This window comes from Triturus cristatus, chromosome 10 (genome assembly GCF_964204655.1).
Source record: "Triturus cristatus chromosome 10, aTriCri1.1, whole genome shotgun sequence".
In the NCBI taxonomy this organism is placed as follows: Eukaryota; Metazoa; Chordata; class Amphibia; order Caudata; family Salamandridae; genus Triturus; species Triturus cristatus.
The window spans coordinates 125352432-125376285 of NC_140593.1; the positions used below are offsets into that span (position 1 = coordinate 125352432).

General features: G+C 45.0%; 1 protein-coding gene across 3 annotated transcripts in view; it reads right to left on the reverse strand.

Moving 5' to 3' along the window:
- The window catches only part of TOPAZ1 (testis and ovary specific TOPAZ 1), a 1878688-nt gene that overhangs the window by 1060017 nt on the left and 794817 nt on the right, over positions 1–23854 (reverse strand). For all 3 annotated transcript variants that reach the window (XM_085630596.1, XM_085630595.1, XM_085630594.1), the window contains exon 8: positions 7783–7908. In XM_085630596.1, coding sequence (XP_085486722.1) covers positions 7783–7908 — 126 coding nt within the window. The remainder of the gene's footprint in view (positions 1–7782; positions 7909–23854) is intronic.

Below are 23854 nucleotides of genomic sequence, written 5' to 3' on the forward strand. Positions count from 1 at the left end.
CATAAAAGTACTTCTTTTAGGTTACTAACAATCCCAAAAAGCAATCAAGAACATTGTGGAAATAGCAACAAACCATATTTAGTTATTCACAGTATCACACAAACTGTACTAAGAAGAATGCACACTTAAGTTTAAAGTATTTATTTTACTACAGAAACAGCCTCTCTCAGCACACCGAATATTAAAACAGCAACAAGACACGTTATGAATAACTAGAATAAAATGAATTTTTCCAGCATTGTTAAAATGTCATTTAGAACCTAACACCCTAAAGCCTACTTCTATGTGCTATACTAAAAGAGCATGGAAGGAGACCAACTTGCAGTCTAGAGTTGCTTAGAGAGAAAAGACGCACAGCACACCTCGCTGACAGCAAATACTGTCTTTATCAGCGGAGACGCTAAGACAAGGATCCCTGTGAAGGGCACACACCCACTGTAGTAGCAGTCAGCAGTCTTCCTCCGGGGCTAGGCTTTATCGGCTTCAGATGAGATGTAGATCTGCGAACTGTGCTGGCAGCAGGTGAGACCGTCTCTAGCAGACTCTCTGTTGATAATCTGGAAGAAAGGCCTCTCCTAACAAGTGATCAAGTGGCAATTCTTATATACTAAATCTTATCAGAAATTGGAATTTGTAACACAAGTGCATCAAGGTATGCATCCCAGACGTTTCATTAAGAACATATATGGCAATTCAGGCTACATTATTTTGGTTATATGTCTGTATGTATCGTTATTTAACCTTGACACAGTAAGCAGTAGACATTTAACCCAGAAGAATGTTGCCAAGAACTTGACACTATCACAGTTCCTAGAAGGATAAAGTCTGTCAACATTTGCGTCAGGCATGAAAAAGATAAATAAGCTGCAAAAATGAGGGAGCATGGTGACTTTCATTGTCTAAGTTTAGAAACATGGCGACCTCCATGGACCAAGATGGAGTCTAGGCCTACATAAGATGAAGTCGGACTTTAGGGACTCTATGTCATCCCTGCCTTGTATGTCTGGATATGGTGTCATTGGGGGCGGGTCTAACCAATAGGAATTAGACTAATGTGTAGAGAAATCCATGCTCTTGTCGTTACCATTTACAATTATTTAGAATAAGATACAGGCTTTAAACGATTTATATGCAATATACATACATGATAGTTTATAGTTCACATAGCGAAGCATGTCAATTTGTAAGCCTTGCACAGTTACACCTAATCAAATGACAATCATATTTCATAATCTATCTACAGCATTTTGTGTGTGGCGGTGAATAAACAGAGTGATGATATAATTAGGCTCGATAAAAAAATAGGCACTATAAAAAGCAAGAAATCTATTGTCTACTGAAAAGAGGAAAAAATACTTTTTCAGCTCTCAATTCGTACAGGCTTTGTGGTACATATGACGGATACAGGTCGTAATTAGTTGGTCATCTTATTTATTAAGTTCACTCACAACCAGAAGACATGTCAACATTGTCGGGTGCACATGAAGCGCAAGTGGGATCTTTGCGAAACCCATACAGCACATGTTCATGGCAGACAGTTGGTGTATTAGACTGACAAGCACTTGGTTGCTCATCTGAAGAACTCTATGTTGGTTGCGGGTCCACTCCAGAGGAGCTGGAAGCATAACAATGAGTCAAACTATTCATCAAGAGCAGCGTCGAAAAGTGCCACTGGTGATACCGCTCTGTCTTAGGTAGCATCCTGTAGAAGGGACAGGTGCATCATTCAGCAGCATTTCTAGGTCTCATGTAGAGGTTGTAGGATAATTTCTATATCAAGATAAGCCACTGAGGGCTGCTCCAGATGCAAGCCCAAGAGGATGTCAGTTGGACAGTTCATAAACCAGAACTTTTACTTGTGTAGCATTCATTTTGGGAAATGAAAGCATCCAGAGCTCGCCGAATTCAGACAGTCAAGCATGTCCCATGTAGCATGCTGGAGTTTGTTCAGCTGGATATGGGTACTCTATGTTGTTGAGGTCTTTGGCAAAACACAAGAAAGATGATACTGCAGCCGATTAGAAGTATAACGATCGGAAAGTGCCCAAAAAGACTTGTGAACTGAGAATGAAAAAAAATGACAGAATCACTCAAAATGCTGCTTTAAATTCAGTCACCAAACCAGATTCAATGTTCCTAAAAGATGCACAACACCAGTTGTTGCAGATTAATTCAATCTTTTTTGAGCGATATCTGCAAAATGCGTCCGGTATTGTGTATGTAACAGCCTCTGAATTTCTGAAGCAGGTTCCATGATGTTTTATTTTATTTATTTAAAGTTTTGTATAACGTGAACATGACCCAGGTGGGTATCAGAGCGCTTTACACACGTTTTAGGTAGACAACAGAAAATAGCAAGGGGAGAAAAATCAGGGTAACATTGGGACAATATACAACAGGGTCAAGATGAGATTAAGGTGGACACCCGATCGGGCAATATACATCAAGATCAAACTAAACCATATGACAGGCGACATTGGGTCGCCACCAACGAAATGTATACAGTAAGTAAGAGGCAAGAGGAGCACAGTATCTAGATCAACGCATTGTCCATTAGTAGCGCTTTCACTTCCCTTTTGAAGGCGATGATCTGATGTGGTCTTGCGTGTTAAACTCCCAGTGATTTAGTGGAGTTAATGATGTGAGGTGTGCAGTTGAGGGCGGTGAGGTTACCGAGAAATTTCACCACAGTGGGGGTCTGCCTAGCAGGTGCAATGAGGAGGAATTACGTCTTGAGGGTGTTTAATTTAAGATGGTTGGAGGTTAGCCAATTGAGGGTTTTGACCAAGGTGCCATTGATTTGATGTCTTCGGGGGAGGAGAGTTTCATGTAGAGTTGGGTGTCGTCAGCACACGTGATATTGGATGGTGGAGGATTTAAGAATTACAGTCAGTGGTTCCAAGAAAAGGTTAAAGAGTGTGGGTGAAAGGGAGGATCCTTGGGGAACACCCAGTGTGCAGGATCTAAGGTTGGAGAGAGACTGGTTGGATTTAACTCTGTGTTCTGTTGTTGAGGAAAGAGGAAACCCATTTAAGGACCGTGCCTGAGAGCCCCATCCTGCATTCCGAGAGGTAGAGTAGATTGTCATGTTTGACAGTGTTAAAAGCAGAAGAGAGATCGAGCAGAATTAAAAGGCAGGCTTCATTTTGGTCAAGTAAAGTGAGAGCATCGTCCCCTATGTGAGTGATGGCCGTTTCGGTGCTGGGGCCAGTGCGGAAGCCGGATTGGAATAGGTCGAGAAGCTGGAATTGCTCAATGTGTTTGCGTAGTTGTTCATGAACACATTTCTCTAGGAGTTTTGCCAGAGTGGGTATGTTTGTGATTGATGTAGTTGTTCAGGTCGACAGGGTCAGTCAGCCAAGGGTTTTTTGAGGATAGGGAGCACTAGGCGCACCTTCAAGCAGTCCGGGATCTCATCTTGAAGTGAGGCGTTGATGATCTTGGCCCAGAGTGGTGCTAAAGAACATCTCATTTCTTTAAAGAAGTTGGGGGGCAGGGGGTCACTGAAGTGATTTGAGGGTTTCAGGGTCGAGAGAATATTGAGGATGGTAACGTCATTGAGGGGAGTGAATTGACTCCAAGAAGCATTGTTTTTGAGGGAGAGACCAAGAGGCGAGGGCAGGGGTGTGGAGGCAGAGGAGACAGGAGAGGACGAGAGAATGAGCGCAGCAGACCTTCGATCTGATTAGATTTTGTTCGTCTTTGAGGAAGAATTCAGCAACCGCATCGCAGTTTGGTTGCGGGCCAGAGAGGTGCTGAGCTGGTGTAGAGGTGTTGTTGGACTGTGATTTAATGAGCTCAAAAAGACATTTCGGGCGATTTTTGGCTTTTATCAAGTTTCTGTTTAAAGAAGTTGGCTTTTGCTGTTCTAATGAGTTTGGTGTAACGACTTCTTTCGAATCTTAAAGTTTTTATCAGATCAGTGGAGAAGTGGCTCTCCACTTGCGTTCAGCTAGACTTAGACTGCGTCGGTCTGCATTTAGTCTGTCATTGAACCAAGATTTGGAGTCTTTAATGGGGATTCTTTTTAGTCAAAGAGAGGCCGTATCATTCAAAGCAGATAGCAGATGGCGTTGTTATAGTGATGGGTAAGGTCGTGAACATCGTTCATGTTTGCAGGCGGCGAAAGGGAGTAATTGCATCGCTCAATGAGCTCATTAACGCTTGTGTTGTGGAGTGGTCTTCTCCAGTGTTTTAGTTTCAGTGGTTGTGCACTTTTGTGGGTCCAACTTTCAATTATCAGGAAGTTGATATAATGATGGTCAGACCAGTCACAGGGGAGGATGGATTCGAGCTGAATGGAGTTGGTGTTGGAGATGATGAGATCCAGTGTCGAACCCAAGGTGTGTGTGGGGCTGTCACAGAATTGGGTCAGAGATAGGTCGGACAGGAAGTTTTTGAGGGTTATAACCGCTTGATCATGCGGGTCATTCCAGTGGAGGTTTAAGTCACCAAGGAAGATCTGGGGGCAGTGTCAGCCCAGGTTGGAGGACATGGTTTCCATAATTTGTTCAATTAGGTGGAGGTTATCACCAGGGGGGTGGTAGAAGATGTGAAGGCTGCATAAGGGTCTATGTGTGCTAGTAATATCTATGCACAGGTATTCACAGGATGAGAGATTAGCTGAAGGGGACTGTTTTGCTATGAGAGAGTTGCGGAAGATACAGGCTATGCCATCACCCGTTTTCTTAACTCGGTCGAGTTTGATAATGTTGTGACTGGGAGGGACTAATAGGTCAAGGATAGGGCTAGAGGAGTCGTTGAGCCATGTTTCTGTGAGGATAAGGAGGTCCAGATCTTGGGCAAGGATGAGATCAGCAAGGTCAGTGGCATGTTTCACCACTGATCTGCAGTTAAGTAGCATGCTTTTCAGGTGTGATTTGTGCAAGGTGTCTGTGAGCGCGGGTTGTGTAGTGGGGATCCGCAAGAGGTTATTGATGTTTATGGAATTGGCGTTGAGTCTGGGTGTCCTACAGGGGTTGGGCGTGATGCTTTGGATGGGTTCCATCCTACCATGAAGAGGGAAAGTCGAGTTAGGGATATTTAGTGGGGCAGTATGTTAGGATCTAGCAGGGACTGAGATGGCCAAAAGAGGAGGGGTGTACTCAAGGAGGAGGGAGAGAATATCAGGATCAGAATATGGATTTTTGGATCTGGGAGGTCTAGAAGGGGCGTTAGGGTAGGGAGTGGTAATCGAATTCAGGGTAAGGGGTTTCGGGACGATCATATGCAGGATCTCATGTGAGGTCACATTGGAAGAGAGGAGAGGGATCACACATGTGGACATGTTGGAAGAGAGATCAAGGTCGTAATGAGTTTTTGGATGACAGTTTTGAGAGTAAGAAGCTCATGATTTATTCTCTTGAGCTTAGAAACCGGATCAGAATAGGGAGTATGGGTCACGTGGAGGGAGGAGGAGTGTTGGTCAGTGGTAAGGTGGAGGGGAGATAAGGGCCGGAGAACAGGGCGGTGGGGGATGATCCACTAATGGATAGTTCCCTCTTCGATGTACGACGCGCTTGGAGAGTGGCCGATGTCAGGGAGGTTAAGGGGAGGAAGGTTGAGTGAGTTCCTGTTGGAAAGTGGGCAAGCCGGCTGTCGAGTGAGGGAGTTATGTAGGCCAGGGCTAGATGGGGTGGGGGAAGAATCGGCGAGGTGGTTGAGGCGAGGGATAACAAATGAACCATGATTCTCGGCCAAAGTCTGGTCCGGTTGTCGAACGGAGGGCTAGTTAGAGGAACCAGAGGTTGAAGGAGCTGTGGTCCTGTGTGTGTTGATCTGGTTAGGTGAGGTAGTCATCAGGGTGTGGTCCGTTAGCGAGGGATCAAGGACCTCCTGAGATGGGGTAAGGGGAGGTCCGTACCCAGAATGAGTAGTGGAGTCGCTAGTGTCCAAAGAACTTTCACAAAGTGCAAATCTGTCATCAAAAATGTCCAGGCTGCGATCTGTGCTCTGAATTAGAATAGTCCCATTGTTGTATATGGATATAGTGGCATTTGCACTAAAAGCGGGAGACTTCGTAACCAAAAGTCGGAGACCGTGAGGGAATGTTTTGGTTGTGGTGATTCTAAGTAGGGAGTGGAACGTCAATCGCCACTGAGCTCTTCTTTTAGTGTAGAAGATCAGGTCACTCGTAATAGTACCTTTTTTTTGGACACAGGGTTGGGTCACAGATAAGGGTTTCTGGGTTGGCTTTGAGGAGTCTATGTTTCAGAGTTTTAGTCGCATTTTTGAAGAGGTTGGTCGGGTAGATAATTGTGTGGCTGTTAGAGCCATACATTTTAAGTCTGGAGTCCATAATGCAATGTGTAATAGTGATCGTGGAGGAGAGATCTTAGTGTACGTGTTTTGGCAGTGAGGTTGCAGTGAGCAGGGGTCCACAGAGAGATCCTCCCTGCGTGTTGTGTTTTGAGGGTGCACCTTGATTAAAGCGCGGTCAGATTAGCGAGGCTAAGTAGTAAGGTACAGTATGGTCATGACTAAATGAAGACAACGTGTTCGAACTCAGGGGTAGCATTAGTAGACAAAAATGGCCTGAGGTTGCACCTATGGAATGGATGCGGAGGTAAAAGTAGTTGTACCCCAAGGTTGTCCTGATTCGAAAATCTTCCAGATAAATATTAGAAGTTCTAAGGAGAGACCAGAGTTATTGAGGAATTGGGGTCCCGCAGTCGGCCCATGTTCTTCAACAACTCCATGCAATCTGCCAACACCTCGGCAAACCAGAAAACAACCCACTGCTTTCTGTACTAGATGCCCTAACAAAATTGAGCATCATGCTAATTTACTGATAATATTTATCATTTTCAAGGCAAAAGACCCTAAAACCCATTGCCTGTCATTCTCTTCAGACAGTCTATTTGGAGAAACAGTGGGTCATGTACTAGGCCTGTGTTCCTAAAGACCACTCAAAAAAACATCAGCATGGGCTCTAGCTTGCCACAATTGTCTAGACAATGAGCCCACCTTGTTCCACCTAAAGAACCACTATACTTAGAAGAATGGGTCCCGTCGCTGGTCTTGGAATTCTGCTATGTGTTTTTTTAAGACCCAGGCCCACCTTTAGGAATCTCTAGGAGTCAAGAATAACAACCATATTCCTCATTAAAAGGGGCTCTTCGGCCATTTGGGGTTAAGATTACCCTTTGAACGACAGACATTCTCAGCTTAGAAATGGTCAAGTCCACCCAAGCATCACATATCATTAGCAAAACAAAAGGCACCACCACATATAGTAGTTGTGGATATCGGTCTTCCACATTACATTCATGCACTCGCTATAAGATTGAAATTCCTAAGCACTAGTTCATGGTGAGAATAAAATGGGACTAGAATATTGAGAAAAATGCAATTTATCTGAATCCGAGTGATGGTTTGAACGATCTGACATGGTTCACAACTTTTTCTGGAGCCCTGACACCTAGATGTAGAAAAAGTAACAAAACCTGATCAGGCAACACTTATGCTCTAGTATTGTCAATGTCACTGGATTTTATACAAAGCCTGTGAAACATCCTGAGACATATGGGGCATAGCCCTGCACCACAAGACAACCCAGCAAGTTTTAATTTCTGGCAGGATATTCCAAAGCCAGAATCTCCATTGGGAACATTAATACAAGTTTATAAAAGCAGCCCCTAAATAACTGAACAGACTTGACAACAGCAATCTTTCAATCTTGTATGCTGAATGAACAGATATTCCATTAATCTCTGAAACAATTTGTATTAATGATCAGCAAAAAAAAACTACAAACTTTTAAATTTAAGAAACTAATCATACCTTTTCATCTTCTTCTTTAGGAACATGACTATACCAGCAGTTCTGTTTAAAACAACCACGAACCGTATTAAAGTAATAATGGCAGTATCCAGCAGGCAGCACACTCCTCTCAACTGGTTGCCAGCGCTAACGTGTTACATAAAAGATCACATTTAAAATCTTGCATATATTTCTCATTTTAACATTAAACTAATACTATTTTAGAATAAGTATCAGTAAGTAATTTATTGTTGGTATTGGTTAAATACACAAACCATTTGTAAAAACATACAAGAAACAGTCCTAGTCCAATGAATCAATTTTCAAACAGCAATGAAACCATACACACAACCTATAAATTCAATAAAATATATACAAGTTAAATTGATATTCTTGGTTCACTTTTTAACGCTCCACAAATAGCATAATGCCCAAACAATTAGCCCTTCAAACTGTAACAATCTTACATTTATGAATTCCATAAACACATGGTATTATACTTTCAGTAGAATAAAAGAAGACTCAAGTTTTGCCAACAGTACTTTTATTCAGATAGAAGATTTGCCCCAGCCATTACGACTTAATAGAGAATATAAATGGCAAAAAATATCAAAGGCATGCTGGTAAGCAAAGGTAGGATTGTCCACTGTGAAAAATCAATGTCTATATTGACTAATAATTCTAGTTTGATGCACATACAACTCAAATCAAGGTCTCTAAGATGCTATTCAACATACTGGAACTACTGAGGGATGGGTGTACAAGGTGATGAATGACCTCAGCCTTAAAGATGGAGGAAAGAGGATATCACCACAATCCAAACAAGAGTAGAGTAGGATTGAAATTAGCAATCAAATCAATGTAATTAATTTGATTACCAGTTTAAGCCTCAAGACAATTATTGGCTTCTCAGTTCAAAAGAGGAGCGCACAGCAAGATTTATTCTAAGCTCTCATGAAAAAATCACTTTGCTTGCTTTCAGAGTTCTACCCCATCAGTAGCAGCTGCAACCATTTAGCTTAATAGATTATGGCACTTGGTCTAGAATGATTCTAAAACTGGAGGTTAAATGTCAGAATCCACTAAAAATGTGGATGTCCGCCAACCTGCTTTCCGTATTCTGGGCATCTAGATAAGAAAATAGAACACCTAAATGATCAAAAAATAAATCCCCTTCAATCGATCATTTCCTACCTAAATGGTTTGTCTTGACCAAATATTCCGTCCTCAGGATACTTAACTTCGGAGACACTTCTTTTTGAGTGGATATGCGATCTAGCTGCAGATTACTTACCTTACAATACTCCAAGCGTAGACTGGATCCATCAAACCTTCTCCAAAAATGCTCCAAAGTGCTGGTAGGTGGCACAATGAGGTCCTGAGTTGACCCTACAATACACTAAAGTGACGGAGTGGAGCCACATATTAGTGCTATGCCTCCACGCTGACAGCGGCTTCTTGCTCGTCTTTCAGCGCCCCAAGATACGGAGCATGAACAATTGGTAGTAGCGGTGTGCAGATTGATAACTTGGGACATTTATAGATGTTAAAAAAGAGGTCATGCCGTAGATTGGGGAGGTGGGAGGGCATTGAGGAATCTGCAGTGAGATAGAGGATCAACTAGAATGGTAAGTAACTTGCTCTTCTGAATGTTACCTCTAATCACAGATTCTGCACCTTGGAATAGATACCAAACCAGTACATTCCTATGTGGAGTCTGTGAAGTGACCTCAGATCAAAAAACCTTGCAAAACCAAGCAGATGAAATGTCCCTCCCTAAAGAGCGGTCTGTCATGGCAATAGTGCTTCATGAACATATCCACGAATGCCCACATCGCAGCCTGCAGATGTCAAGGACTGGAACTCCGTGTGCCAATGCAGTGGCCGGATACTTTGCTCAATGGAATGGGTTTTAATTCCTTCTAGTGGCTGCTCCTTGGCCACTGCATTGCAGATCTTAAGGCAGAGGATTATCCATCTGGACAGGGTCCTCCTCTGCGCAGCTATCTCTTACTTTGAACTAGAAAACTCTACAAACAGCTAAAAGTCAACAAAGTGTTCATTGGAATGTTCAATCTAAAAGTGTAAAGGCCTATTGGGGTCCAGCTGATGAAGTCTCTCCTCCTCTTTTAAAGGGTGGGTTAGGGGGCAGAGGGGGTGGCAAAAAACGTAGGAAGAATTATAGCCTTTCCAGCGTGGAAAAGCTTCACAACTTTAGACAGGATATCTTGTGGAGTTCTCAACACCAGTTTGTCTGAAAGAAAAGGTTGTGTACAGCTTCTGCATCAATAGTGCCTGAAAATCACTCACACAACAAGCAAAAGTAATTGCAATGAGGAAGACCGTCTTTAAGGACAAGAGATGGAGTAAACAGCTATGTATTGACTCAATGGGCATGCACATGAGAAACATTAGGATCAAATGTAGTTCCTACTGTGGCATTACAAACAGTTTTGGAGGAAATGTGTGTCAAACCTTTCATAAACCTCATCCCAAAATGAGATTTAAACAAGGATAGTTGGTCCGGCAGATACAGAATCAATGAGGTCGTACTTGTTCAGAGCGGTTTGTCACCCGAGAGGGTATCTAGGCGCTTGCAGAAGGCCTCAGTCGAATAGCCAGGTCTTGAGCCCCTTTCTGAAGTGGGTCAGGGAGGGAGCAATACAGAGGTGGAGGGGGAGGGATTTCCAGCCTTAGGCGGGGAGATGGAGCGTCCTCCAGCGTGGCAGTATTGTGTACGAGGGATCTGCGTGAGGGCGAGGTGTGCAGAGGTTACGGGGGGAAAGGGGTCAATGGAAATGCAGGCGGTGGTTCATGTAGGCGGGTCCTTGGTCATGGAGGTCTTTGTGGGTGTGGGTCAGGAGCTTGAAATGGCATCACTTCTGGACTGGACTTCAGTGGAGGTCTTGGAGGTGCTGGATGATCTGGGTTATCTTGGGCAGGTAGAGGATCAGTCTGGCGGCTGTGTTCTGGATGGTCTGGAGTCTTTACATGAGTTCGGCAGTGGTGCCTTTGTTGAGTGCGCCGCCGTAGTCCAGTCGGCTGGTGATGAGGGCCTGCATCACCGTCTTCCTGGTACTGGTGGGGAGCCACTTGAAGATTTTTCGGAGCATGAGGAGCGTATTGAAGAAGGCTGAGGTGACGGCCTTGACCTTACATATGTAATGGAGAGTTCTCAGTCAAGGATGATGTCAAGGAGACAGGCATGGTCTTTTGGCTTGGGGATTAGGTCCAAGTTCCGACGGCCACTAGGAGTAGTTCTATAGGGTAGTGTGTTTGCAGAGGATCAGAACTTCAGTTTTCTCTCTCTTGAGCTTTAGGCAGTTGTCCATGATTCAGACTGAGACATTCTTCATTCACCTATGGAAGATGATCTTCGTCGAGGCAGGGTCAGCTGAGAGAGAGGATGAGCTGGGTGTCGTCAGTGTAGGAGATGATGTTGATGTTGTGTGATTGGACGATGTCTGCAAATGGTGTCATGTATATGTTGAAGAGGGTAGGGCTGAGGGAAGAGCCTTGGGGGACTCCGCAGATAGAATGATTGGTTTGTGATGTGAAGGGAGGGAGGTGGACTCTCAGGGTGCATCCTGTGAGAAAGGATGCCATCCATCTGTAATGCCGATCTGGAGTAGGCGGTAGATGAGTGTGTGGTGGGAGACTATGTTAAAGAGTACAGAGATGTGAAGAAGGATCAGGGAGGCGGATTCTTCTCTGTTGAATAGGTTGCAGATGTCTGTCGTGGTGATCATAGCGGTCTTAGTGCTGTGGTTGGTTCTAAAGCCTGATTGGGATGGGTCGAGTAGGCTGTTTTTCTCCAGGTGTTGGACCTTGATGGCCTTCTCCAGGACTTGGGCAGGGAAAGGGAGCACAGAGATAAGGTGGTAGAGTTCTGTAGCTTGCTGGGGTCTGCAAAGGGTTTCTTGAGAAGGGGTCTGACCTTCGCGTGTTTCCATGCAACAGGAAAGGTGGCTGTGGTTATCAATGCGTTGAGGATCGAGGTGAGTTGGTGGCCAATCTAGTCTCTTCCAAGTTCGAAACGACGGTGGGGACTGGGGTTGGTAGTAGCTCTCGAGTGGATAGCGTTCATAATAGCAATAGTGTTTGGTATGCTGAGTTGATCCCATGTGATGAGCAGGTGGTCGTAAGTGCTGCTCGATGTGATGCTGAGGAGGTTGGAGCGCTGGGGATCGAAGTTTTTCTAGATGGTTGCTATCTTGTTGTGGAAGTGGTCAGCGAGGGCGTTGTTGAGTTCCTGTGAGGCGGGAATCGAGTTTTTGTCGGCAGATGGGGAGGTGAACTCTCTGATGATGGTTAAGAGTTCCTTGGCATGGTTGACGCTCGTCTTGATACGGCGGAGCAGGGCCTTCTTTTTGCGTTTTTTATCTAGTGGTGGTATTCTTTGAGGGCTGATTTGAAGGAGGCTTGGTGTTAGGGGTCAAGCTTCAGGTAGCACAGCCGGGGTACATAGAACGTAGAACATTGATGCATGAGCAAAGACTCCGTTAGTCCGCTCTTCATATACTTTTGTGACGGCCCCTAACTCACGTAAGAGGCCGTCTCCACCGTAAGCCGATGCTTGGCTTACTGTTCCTGACAAGTGACCACGCGCCCCCCGTGTGCTGACCTAGTTCCTGTTGCTTGTGGTATTGCTTCTTGCTAATCGGCATCGACTCCCTCTCTCGATACGCCTTGAGGAATCCCGCTGCTAATTTTATTCCCTTCCGAGGGAGGATTATCTTTGTTGGCGTTTGCGTTCCTGCTCCGCTCTTTCTTCATCTGAGCCGGCCAGCGCGCCACGCCAGCCTTCCTCTTTAAGCCCACCCAGTTTGACAGCGCGTGCACGACTGCTCCGCCCCTTCCCCATTAGAGCCGGTCAGCGCGCCACGCTACATTTGCTTTTCTCCTCTGGCCTGACAGCTTGTGCGTTGCTGCTCCGCTACTTCCCCCTTCAGAGCCGGCAAGCGCGCCACGCCGCACTCGCTTTGGTTCCCCAGCTTGACAGCGTGTGCGCGACTGCTCTGCTCCTTCCCCATCGGAGCTGGCCAGCGCGCCACATTGCACTTACTTTTCCCTCTGCCTAAAAGCGTGTGCATTGCTGCTCCGCTCCTTTGCTTTCGGAGCCGGCCAGCGCGCCACGCCTCGAGATCCCTTTTGTTTTTATCGCCTATAAGCTTTGTTGCTCCGCTCTACTTCTATCTTCGAGCCTATAAGCCTATAAAGTAAAGGCGCTATAGATTACCTCTCACACCTTTTTCCCCCCCTTTGGGGCTTCCACTCTTAAAACACCCAGTAATCCCTCAGCAACCTTGTATGTGTGTGGATGTGAATGTTATTTCCTAATCCCTTAAGTGCTCTTTCTCACCGTAGTCATCTCAGACTTCTCTCACTAGGCAGTTCAGTGAGTGCAACTATTCCCTGTGATTTTCTATGAGAGACCGGGACATTTCAGATGGTAAGTGGACTGTATTTAATTGGAATTTGACACGCATTAATGTTCTAAGACTTATCAGTTATTTGAAAATAGCCAGTAAGACCAGTTTGTATTTTTAATTTTCAGATACACTCTGTATATCCAGTCCCCCACTACAACGTTGCCTGTTTCTCCAGCAGGGGAAGAGTGGTGGTCACTCTATGGTTTATTCCCCTCACTTTTGGGGAACAATTTCCTGTGAGTGAGTTATTACCTATTCCTCCGGGAGTTGATGTCTAGAAGAGTTGGGAACAGCATCTTCTATCCCGTGGAAACTCACTTGGATGAGGCTGGCTTCAGGCTTCAGCTGCGACACTTGGTCACTGTGGTACCCGCAGGTTCGCCATTTTCTTTACAATTGTTGGTATCTGCGTTTTGATGTTCTGAGTTCCGGGGTGTACCAGGTGGCTTGTTTTGAGGGTCTGTGTGTCTTGAATGTTTTGGTTGGAGCTACTTGGTCGGCGGCGCTGGAGATCCAGTCATTTAAGTTCCATACTGCCTGATCTAAATTTGTGGTGTCATGGGGCTGTGTGGTGTTGAAAGCGTCGGTCCACTGTTGTTGAGTGACCTAGGATCAGCTGCAGAGGGGGCGCGGATGTGGTTGGGGGCAGTGCAGGCCGGTCCGGCAAGGGTGAAGTGTACAATGGAGTGATTAGACTACATGAGTTCCGAGGTGTGACTTTATCGGATTCTGTTGCTGGACGTGAAGATGTGGTCCACCGTGTGTACTGCTTTATGCATGGGGTTGGAAAACAGCTGTTTGAGGCAATGTTGTTCAATCTTTCCAGGAGGTCCATGTAGTTGGCGTTAGTGGAGTCATTATGGTGGAAGTTGAGGTCTCCCAGGAATATGTAGAGTTCCGATTCGATGGCGTCGGATGATGAATTCAGCGAAGGCGCTGCGGAGGCTGGTCTATGGTCCAGTCAGTCTGTATGCGAGGGAACCTTTGATGGTGGTGTTATCGTCGGTGTGGAGCTGAAAATTCATATGTTCCATGATCAGCATTCTTTACATCGTTGGTAATGGTATAGGTGATGGAGTCATTTTGTACGATTGCAATGCTCCCTATGTGTTTCTTGGTGTGGTTGCGATGTTTCATCTTATATGCGTTGGGAGTTGCCAGGGCTAAGTTCGAGGCCGACGTGGAGGTGAACCATATTTCTGTAATGAAGGTCATATCAGGGGGTGAGGGTGGAGATGATGTACCAGACTTCTGTGTCGTGTTTGCAGAGGGATTTTGCATTGATCAGGAGGCAACGGAGTTGATGCAGTGGGTTCTCAGTCGGCGAAGTCTGCGTAGTCCCGGATGCTGTGGAGGTGTTCGCTACTGGAGTGGAGGTGAAGCAGCAGTGGACATAGGTGAACGTTCCCAATGTAGAGCAGAGGAAAAGCCTAACAGTTGCTATTAGAAGGCCTTGGTGGGCCAAAGACAAAGTAAACAAAAAAGATCCAACAGCTTGAATTGTAACAAGTCAACCCTGCGATTACCACACCATGCCACAAACTTCCTCCATCCCCCAGGAGTATATGGATTTTATGGAAGAGCGTCTGGCAGAGAGAATGACATTTACAGATCTACTGTACTTAACTGCCACATCATAATCTCCATGCATGGAGGTTCAGATTTCACAGGTTTGGGTGAAGGAGTCTACTCTACTACTGCAACAGAAGACCCTCTTGAAGTGGTAACCTGAGGACAGATGCAGAAGTTCCAGGTACCACTAGGATGACTTGGGCCAGTTTGTTCCTGATCTTTTTCAGAACTTGGAGCAGGAGAGGCAGAGGCAGAAAAGTGCACAGGAGTCCATTACACCTGGAACTTGTTCTCGCGTAAACTCCAGCACAAGAAACTTTTGACAATTAATATTTTCGATGGTGGTGAAAAACTTTAGCTAGAGTTTTCCCTAATGCCGGCAGATCCCTTGCTCCACCTCGCAATAAGTCGACATTTGTCATTTGCCAGTTAACATCTGCTAAGGTAGCCTGCTCTGGAATTGAAAAACCCTGCTAGGTAGTTCCCGAACAGGAAGATGCTCTGATGCTCTAACCAATTTCAGAGCCTACTTGTTGCAATACCACATGGCAGTGGTGTTGTCCATGAGAACCTACACCTGCTTGCCTCTGATAGACGGTAGGAAGGTCTTCTAAATTTAAGGGAATGGTTAGTAAGGTCAGACGTTTGATATGGAGTTGGGCTTCCATTGAAGACCAATGTTCTCTGAGCGTTAGTTACTCAGATGACCAACTCAACCCAGCAGTGATGCTTTTGTCGCCACTGTCAGCTATGGCTGGGAAAGAGCAAAGGGGCCTGCCGCTTGACCAACTGCCATTGAATAGCCACCACTGCTGATCATCTCATTCAAAATGTTTATGTTATCTAATAGGTTATCCTAGGCAAGGAGGTTGCAAGCGGCTAAAAAGCCAAGAAGCCTCAGAACTGCTCTCACTGAGATTCAAGGCTAAGGCTGAAATATTGGGATCAAGGCCCAAATGTCCTGGTCTCATTACAACAGAGTGAAGGTCCTTCACAGTACTGGATCCAGAACAGCTCCAATTAATATCAGCTTTTGTGAAGGAGCAAGGTGTGACTGTTGAGGTCCAGGCTCAACAATCGAAAGTCAAGAGGTTTGCCGTCGCCTGGAGGTATACTACGAATGACTATGACAAGCTAGTCTTCAACAGCCAGTTACCAATGTAAGTGAAAACTGGTATCCCTGAACTCAGAAAATGAGCAACGATGACCACCATAACTTTCGTGTAAACCCGAATGGCAATGGTGAGGCTAAAGTAGACACAAGGAGATGATGGACGGAGCGCTGAAACTTTTCAGACACTCACCGCCAGTCACAGATCCAGGTTGAATCCATGATCGTTCTTTAGCTCACTTCGCCACCCCAGTTCAGACACAGCTATATGCAAATCAGTCTTGACCCTGTGCCTCATGGGAACAGTCCAGCCCGAACTGCCAAGCCATGTCCTTCCAGGACCGGAAACAAGCATCATGGGACCGGTTTCGGGCTAACAGCACTCATCAGCCAGGCTAGCTTGAATCCAGTGGCAAAGTGAGCTAAAAGACAGCATGACAAACTGAAATTGTTCCTTGCCTATCCTGAACCACAGGTTAAGTCTGTGGGACTGCAGGGCAGGTATACAAAAGTAAACGTCATGCAGGTACATGGACCCCATCCAGTTGCTCAGGTCCAAGGCAGACATCATCTTGGCCAACTTGAGCATTTTGAATTTGCCCGTCCGCAGGAAAGTTTTCTGAGTTCAAAGGATGAAAATACACATCTACACAAGGAATTGTGAGTGTACCAACCCTCTCCTATTTTCAAGTGTGGCACTGTTTTGATACCTTCTTAGGAAAGTAACACTTACACTCTTGCAACACAATGGACAGGTCTTCTGAAATTCGCTCTGATATAGGAGGAAGATTTGCAGAGCAGAAAGAAAAAGTAAGGCATTGCCATGCTCAATGATTTGAAAGGCCCATCTGTCACAACTGTTGGATCGTCAATGTTGCTCGAATGGCTGGCTGGGTGTTCCCAACTTAATGCGGAATCTGACTTTTTGGTGTTTTTGGGAACAAGCACTCCTCCGGCCAAACATGTATTTTTGGGGCCAATCTCCTGAGACTACTGTGGAGTCGCTGCCTATCTGTGGGGCCGGTCTGGGTTTTCCTGTTCACGCGGAGATTTATCCTTGTTATTATATGTACATGTATCATGGTGTACTTCCACATCACATATCAATATCAACACCATCCTGGAAGAAAGTGCTAGATCTGGTCTTCCATGTGGTGATTGTGCACCACTATTGGCAAGATAAAGCGCCCTGGTGGCTCTTGCCCCTGGGTGAGGAGACTGGGAGGTCTGGTGCGCTTAAAGCCCTACATGGTGTCTGCCACACAGGTTCCAGACTCAAATGGACTTAGGTGGTTGCATCAGTCACTGGAGAGGCTGTTGTCTAAATGCCAACCTCCCTAGAGTAGCTTCTGAATTTCTTAACTAGTGAGGAAATGGTTTGACAGGGGTCAAAGGACATACAAAGCATTCCAGGCAGAATCAATTTTTTTGCAGAACAGGTGTGACCATTGGAAAAGACTAACTCTCCAGAAGACCCAGTGCAGCACATCCACACATTGCGGTGAAGCACCACACTGGTGTAATTTGCCCTTCCCTGACAAGCAGTGGTATCAAGGCCAGCACAATCAAGTATTGGACTGCATCTTATTCAAAATGACTTATTTGTGCCTGTGAGGCACTAGGATCTTCAGGAAGTGCCAGCAACGTCACTGAGAAAATACCTCTTTTTTTTTTTAATGGTCATACCCAAAGGTTTTGGACTGCTGCAGCTAGTTTATCGACTCAGAGTGCACGGAGGCCTGGTAATCAGACATCAGTGCCTATGTCCATGACCTGCAAATGCTGCAAATGGGCACTGACAGAAAACTACTTCCGATTTGAGGAACTACTCTTCCAACAACAACACGGTACTAGCATGGGGAGCACCTTTGCGTCGAGTGTGGTGGGTCTGTATGTCTATCACCTTAAAGCACAAAAGATTCTTTCAGACCTTAACCCACTTCGAGGAAAAATTTCAGAATGGAAGAGATACATTGATGACATTCTGGTAATATGGAATGGCGATGAAACAGAAGCCAACACTTTCATTGAATGGCTAAACCTACAGGATCCCTTCCTGAAGTTCACCCACACCAAAAGTAGGTCTGAGTTAGTATTTTTAGACCTCAACATCTTTGCATCAGGTGGGAAGTTAAAAACAACAACACATTTTAAAACTACCGCTAAGAATTGCCTCCTACTATATGAGAGCTTCCACTCACGCCATCTCAAGGAAATCCTTCCCTTTGGACAGTTTCTCAGATTGAGGAGAAATTGTACAGAAACATCTGATTATGACAAACAAGCAAAGGAGCTAACCGAGTGCGAAACTACCCTCCCAAGACCATTGCAAAGGGAAAGAAAAGAGCAAGAAACAATCATAGAGATGCCCTGCTTGAAACCTATGAAAGGAATGAGAACGAGAAAGATAAAAGACCAACATGCATAACAACTTTGAACATAGCTTCAGACAACCTCTCAAAACTAGTAAAAAACATTGGCGGATCCTAAACAGTGGAACTCTAAACATACCGACACTAATGTTCTCACATAAAAGGGCTAAAAATCTGAAAGACCTATTAGTACACACTCGTCCAAAACCACAAATCAAAACCAACCAACAAGTATTAAGTACATTACCAACCGGCCACCATCTGTGTGGCAATTGTAGTGTCTGTCACCTCACTACCACCACCAAAAGAGTGTCCTTCAACACAGGCAAAACATGGGACTTGCGTAAAAATTCACTACCTGTAACACTATGGGAGTGATATACCTCATCACATGCGTGTGCGACCTACACTATGTAGGGATGACCACAAGAAAAATAAGCACAAGAATCTGTGAACACCGAAGTAACATCCGGTGCCACAGTGCAAGCACCAGGATGACGGCGCTTTTCAATGACACACAACATACCCCTAATGACATGCAATGGGTAGTCCTTGAGCATGTAAAACCATGCGATAACCTGACACAGGTCTTACTAGAAAAGGAACAAAGATGGGTTTTTAAACTACGCACAGACATTAGTGGGCTGAACGAAGGTATACCTTGGGGACATTTCCTCAGATGACCCAAGTATACACAATCCTGATATGATCCACTGTGGTGTAATAAACCAGCTACACCGGGTATAAAAGCGTAGGAATCGCGCCCAATCCGTTAGAAAACATAAAAAAGAGGACACTATAACTAAGAAAGTTAAGAATTTACTAAAAGAAGGGCAAAACTACTAGAGATTCTTATGTGTGTCACTCCTAAATGTATGTGTAAATGTTATACATCATGTTAAATATATTTGTCATGTATTTTCCCCAAGAAAAACACTCACTACAGTAAAAATATGATCAGGATACTTGTTTATCTAATTAACAACCCTTAATATGAATTATCAACCTTTATTTGCCAGACACGGGCTACCAAAAACATGCCCAATCCAAGATGGCCGCCGTTAACACCCTCCATGGAGGGTTCGATTCCTGATTAATCAAGGGGTTTCTGGTTTTTACAAAAATATGAGGTAAATGTTAGGAGTAGTATTTTGATTATTAAGAAATATTTTTCACACCTATAGTGAGCCTCATAACCAAATAGTTACAATTTGGGAATAACAAATCCCAAAAAATGGCGCGCGCATTGTGCCAAACTCAAGTTTTCAAACCATACACGCACTAGTCTTTTAACAACAATGCCAACATGACTTGGCGATTTACAGTATATAAAAACAGCACCGAGGCAGAGACACGCTAATATGCTGTCGAGCCTGGGACTTACAGGTCACACTGACTAAGGGATGCCGAGAACAGTAAGATTTACTTCGTTTTCTCTCATAACAGGAACCCGATTTGGTGGTTATTTAAAACAGATCCAGCAGAGAGAAAATACTCTAATCCTAATGCGATTGGTGTTTCTTCCACTTTTCTCTCCACATTTTTAGGGTCCTACAGGCCCCTCCACCCAGACAGAGCATGGGGCATATTAGGCTACCAGATAAGCATGCTGATATGTCTATATGGTTGTACAACGTTACATGTTGAGTGTGTGTTTACTGTCACGAAGCTTGCCCAGGAAGATGAGTGTTTTTAAAAGGTGGTGGTTTATTAAAAGGTGGTGTTTTGTAACCAGTTCCGTTTTCTCTAGACTGGAGATTTGTGTGATGATAACATAAAAACAAGCACTACTAACTGTTCCTTTTTAATAACATTAGATCACTTTCTTATTTTATTTTGAAAGGCACTGACAAGATGAGTGTGCCAACACGCAAATACCAGCACCTGCCCATTGAGGCAGGATGTATTTTTCTAACCTGCATTTCTTTTTCTCTAATACAGATACTACGTGTTCATCAATAACCGTATGTATATAACCAAGTGTGCTCAATAGGCACACGTTATTAGTCTAATTTTTCACCTTAATTTAAGTTTTTGCACGGAGTGGTACACGTGGGGCTAGATCCCATGCTGTCCTGAAGAAGAGGTTAGGGGATACCTCGAAACATGTTGACAAAATAATAGGCAATATAACCACATAACAGTTATATTTTTCCCTGTTATTAACCCCTTTTCATCTTACCAGCTAGGAGAACCGAGCTCACCTTAACGCCGCCATCGCCAAGAGTCCGTACAGACCACACGGTTGTGCCGCCACCGCCACGAGTCATCGCCAGCCAGATCCCGCGCCGCCGCACAACGGGACTACGAATCCCGGCAGCACTTGCGGCGGCGCACAGCACGCACGCATCAACGGCGCCAGGAGGCGCATAAAATCAGCGTAAGGCCGGCGGAGCGGGGGGAACCGAGCTCACCTTAACGCCGCCATCGCCAAGAGTCCGTACAGACCACACGGTTGTGCCGCCACCGCCAAGAGTCATCGCCAGCCAGATCCCGCGCCGCCGCACAACGGGACTACGAATCCCGGCAGCACTTGCGGCGGCGCACAGCACGCACGCATCAACGGCGCCAGGAGGCGCATAAAATCAGCGTAAGGCCGGCGGAGCGGGGGGAACCGAGCTCACCTTAACGCCGCCATCGCCAAGAGTCCGTACAGACCACACGGTTGTGCCGCCACCGCCAAGAGTCATCGCCAGCCAGATCCCGCGCCGCCGCACAACGGGACTACGAATCCCGGCAGCACTTGCGGCGGCGCACAGCACGCACGCATCAACGGCGCCAGGAGGCGCATAAAATCAGCGTAAGGCCCGCTTCGCGGGACGCCCGGGGCGAAGCCCGGGCAAAGGGCGGGCCCTCTACGGCCCTCATCGGCAGGAAGAGGCAGGGGCAGGGCCATACACGCTGCAGGAGTCATATCGGACATCATTGTACAAGTAAGTTGAGCCTATAGAAGTCCCCACATTTATTTTATTGCACGAACTGCGGTTACATGATAAGTCATGCCTAAAAAAGTTGTTACAGTCCAACACAACAAGATGAACAATTATTTGGTTCAGACTGTACAGAAGATTAATACGCAAAGGAGGGAGTCATTGGGGCTGAGCCAATCACCGGATTTGCTCTGTTTGTCCCCACCCACTTTCGCTACTATTTCGTCTGATGAAATTAACACACAAGATGTTTTTAGCGCAACCACGTCAGCAGACACTGTTTCCCAAGTCATACCTGATATCCCGGACAATGCAACCCCGGCTTCAGAAGACTCGTTTATTGAGGGTAATATAAATGATTTGAATGACATTAATTCTGACCAAGATGCACAGTCTCAGACGTCCCAGGTGCCTACTTTTGACCTAACTCCTACAGCCCATGAAGTTAGACCCAAACGTCAATGCACTAAGATCCCTCCAAAGCGGGGTGGTCTACGTTCTGGGGCTAAATGGAAGAGGGTTAATACCTCAAATTGCATACAAATGAATCACGCTGAGGATCCTTCTATTTGTTCTATTGAAGAAGCCCTTTTTGACAAAATCGCGGATTTTATTGAGACTAAAATTAATTCCATTATCAAACCCCTCATATCCAAGATTGATAAATTACAAGCAGAGGTTAAGAAGCTGGGTGGTTATCAAAACACAGTTGCAAGCGGCATTGAAAATTTAACCACGCTAGTTACTCTTCTGAACAATAACCATGGGGAAGCCGCTGACGGAACTACTCTGGGTGTTGGAGAGGGAACAGGGCCTTCTGGGGAGAATCCATCGACACTGATTTCCAACGCCGTTGTTGGGAGCTCTACGCTCCAGTGCCCCCCAGCAAACCCAATCCCCGCGGCGAATGTTCCCCACATGCAAACATTACAACCCCATACTTCTACGTCGGATCCCCTGCAATTTATCGTTGAAGCCACACCCGTGGTGTTAGTCCTTGCAAATGTCCCTCCATTAGAAAGAGGCACGGTGGAAAGTTCTAACTCACTGTGTAGCAAAGCCCTACATTGGTTAACCAGTAATATGCGGCTAGCTCCAGGAGGACAGCAACATCTAGCAAGTGTAATTAAATCAGCAACTAGGGTTTCTTGGCTGGGAAACCGGCCAAGAAAATTCAAAGGTGACTGTGTGGCTGTGAGCTTTTCAAATCAACATGTTCTTCCTAATATTCTTGCAAATATCCTTCCCCCTCAACGAAGACAAGGTACTGTGGTTCCCCTTACTTTGAAATTCTTTTATGGGGAACAGCAGAACGTATCAATCCCAAGGACTCCTGTTCTAGGATGGAACACAAATTGGGATCTTCACTCTAGATGGGGACAAGATATAAGGAATAATGCACCAGCCCACCGACAACAACCCTTTGTATTTAATCCAGTTACACAACCTTTAGAACTGTTTAACCGTTTTGCGCCACTATCTTTTATGGATCAAAATGATTGACTTTTGCCAAGTCAAACTAATGATGTTGAGGGACCACATCCGGCTCCCGTTTTATCACTTCAGTTCTCTGCAGGCAATAGGGCCTGTAGAATTATGAGCTGGAACATTGCTGGGCTTAGAACCAAATTTAAAGACAAAATGTGGTTGGACAAAATCAGGAGTTATGACATTCTTGCTTTCCAGGAAACTTGGGAAACGTTAAGAGTGTTTGGCCCTAGATGGCTACTCTCACTTTTCAGTACCTGCAGTCCCCAGTAAAGCAGGAAGAGCTAGGGGTGGGTTAGCTGTGTATATTTCTCTTGACGTTAAAGGTAAACCTAGATACATCCAGTCTAAATCCAAAAATTGTTTAATGGTTGAATTGACTTTATAAAACTGTAACCCTATTTTATTTGTAAACTTTTATAATTCTTCGACCAGTCAATTTCCTAACGAGCATTTGTTATCCTTAGAGGATTTCTTATCTACTCATATTGAGAATAGCTGTTTCGAGTATGAGGTAATCCTTATGGGAGATTTTAACATCCATCCCTGCCTGGCAGGTTGTCAGAGGGAAACTGAGATACTTCCTTTTTATCCCTCATCTCCGCATTTTGAACACACTCCAAGCGGAGAGATTTTGGAATCATTTTTGGCCACCCTCAACCTTTATGAATTTTGTACCTGCTCAAATGATTTGAGGCTACCAACATATGTGGGTCATGATTCTGGTACAATTATTGATTACATTTTTGTTTCCTTAAGTATTCTACCTAAAACATTTGCTTATATGGTAGAAACTTCTGTTTTTAGCGATCACAATCCTGTGATTTTAGAGGTTTTAGCATATGGAGTCCTGGAAAATAGGAAGATTGACACATTGTGCGCGACAGGTCTTGCGCTAAAAGATCAAAATCGTAGGCTGAAATGGGACCAAGTTATCCCAACATCCTTTTTACAGGAGACATTGGCCAAAGTTGTTGATGAAATTGCCATTTGTTTAGATAACGAAAACCCGAGTGCCAAAATGGTTGATGCCTTTGGTGTCATATGTCATCAAGTTAATTCAGATTTGACTATAAAGGCAAAGTTAAACAAACCAACGGGCCCTAGATGGTTTGACACAAACTGTTCTAGGGCCCATTCAGCCTTTCTTAAGGCCTTAAAGTGTAAACCCAGAGACAGAGTACTGAT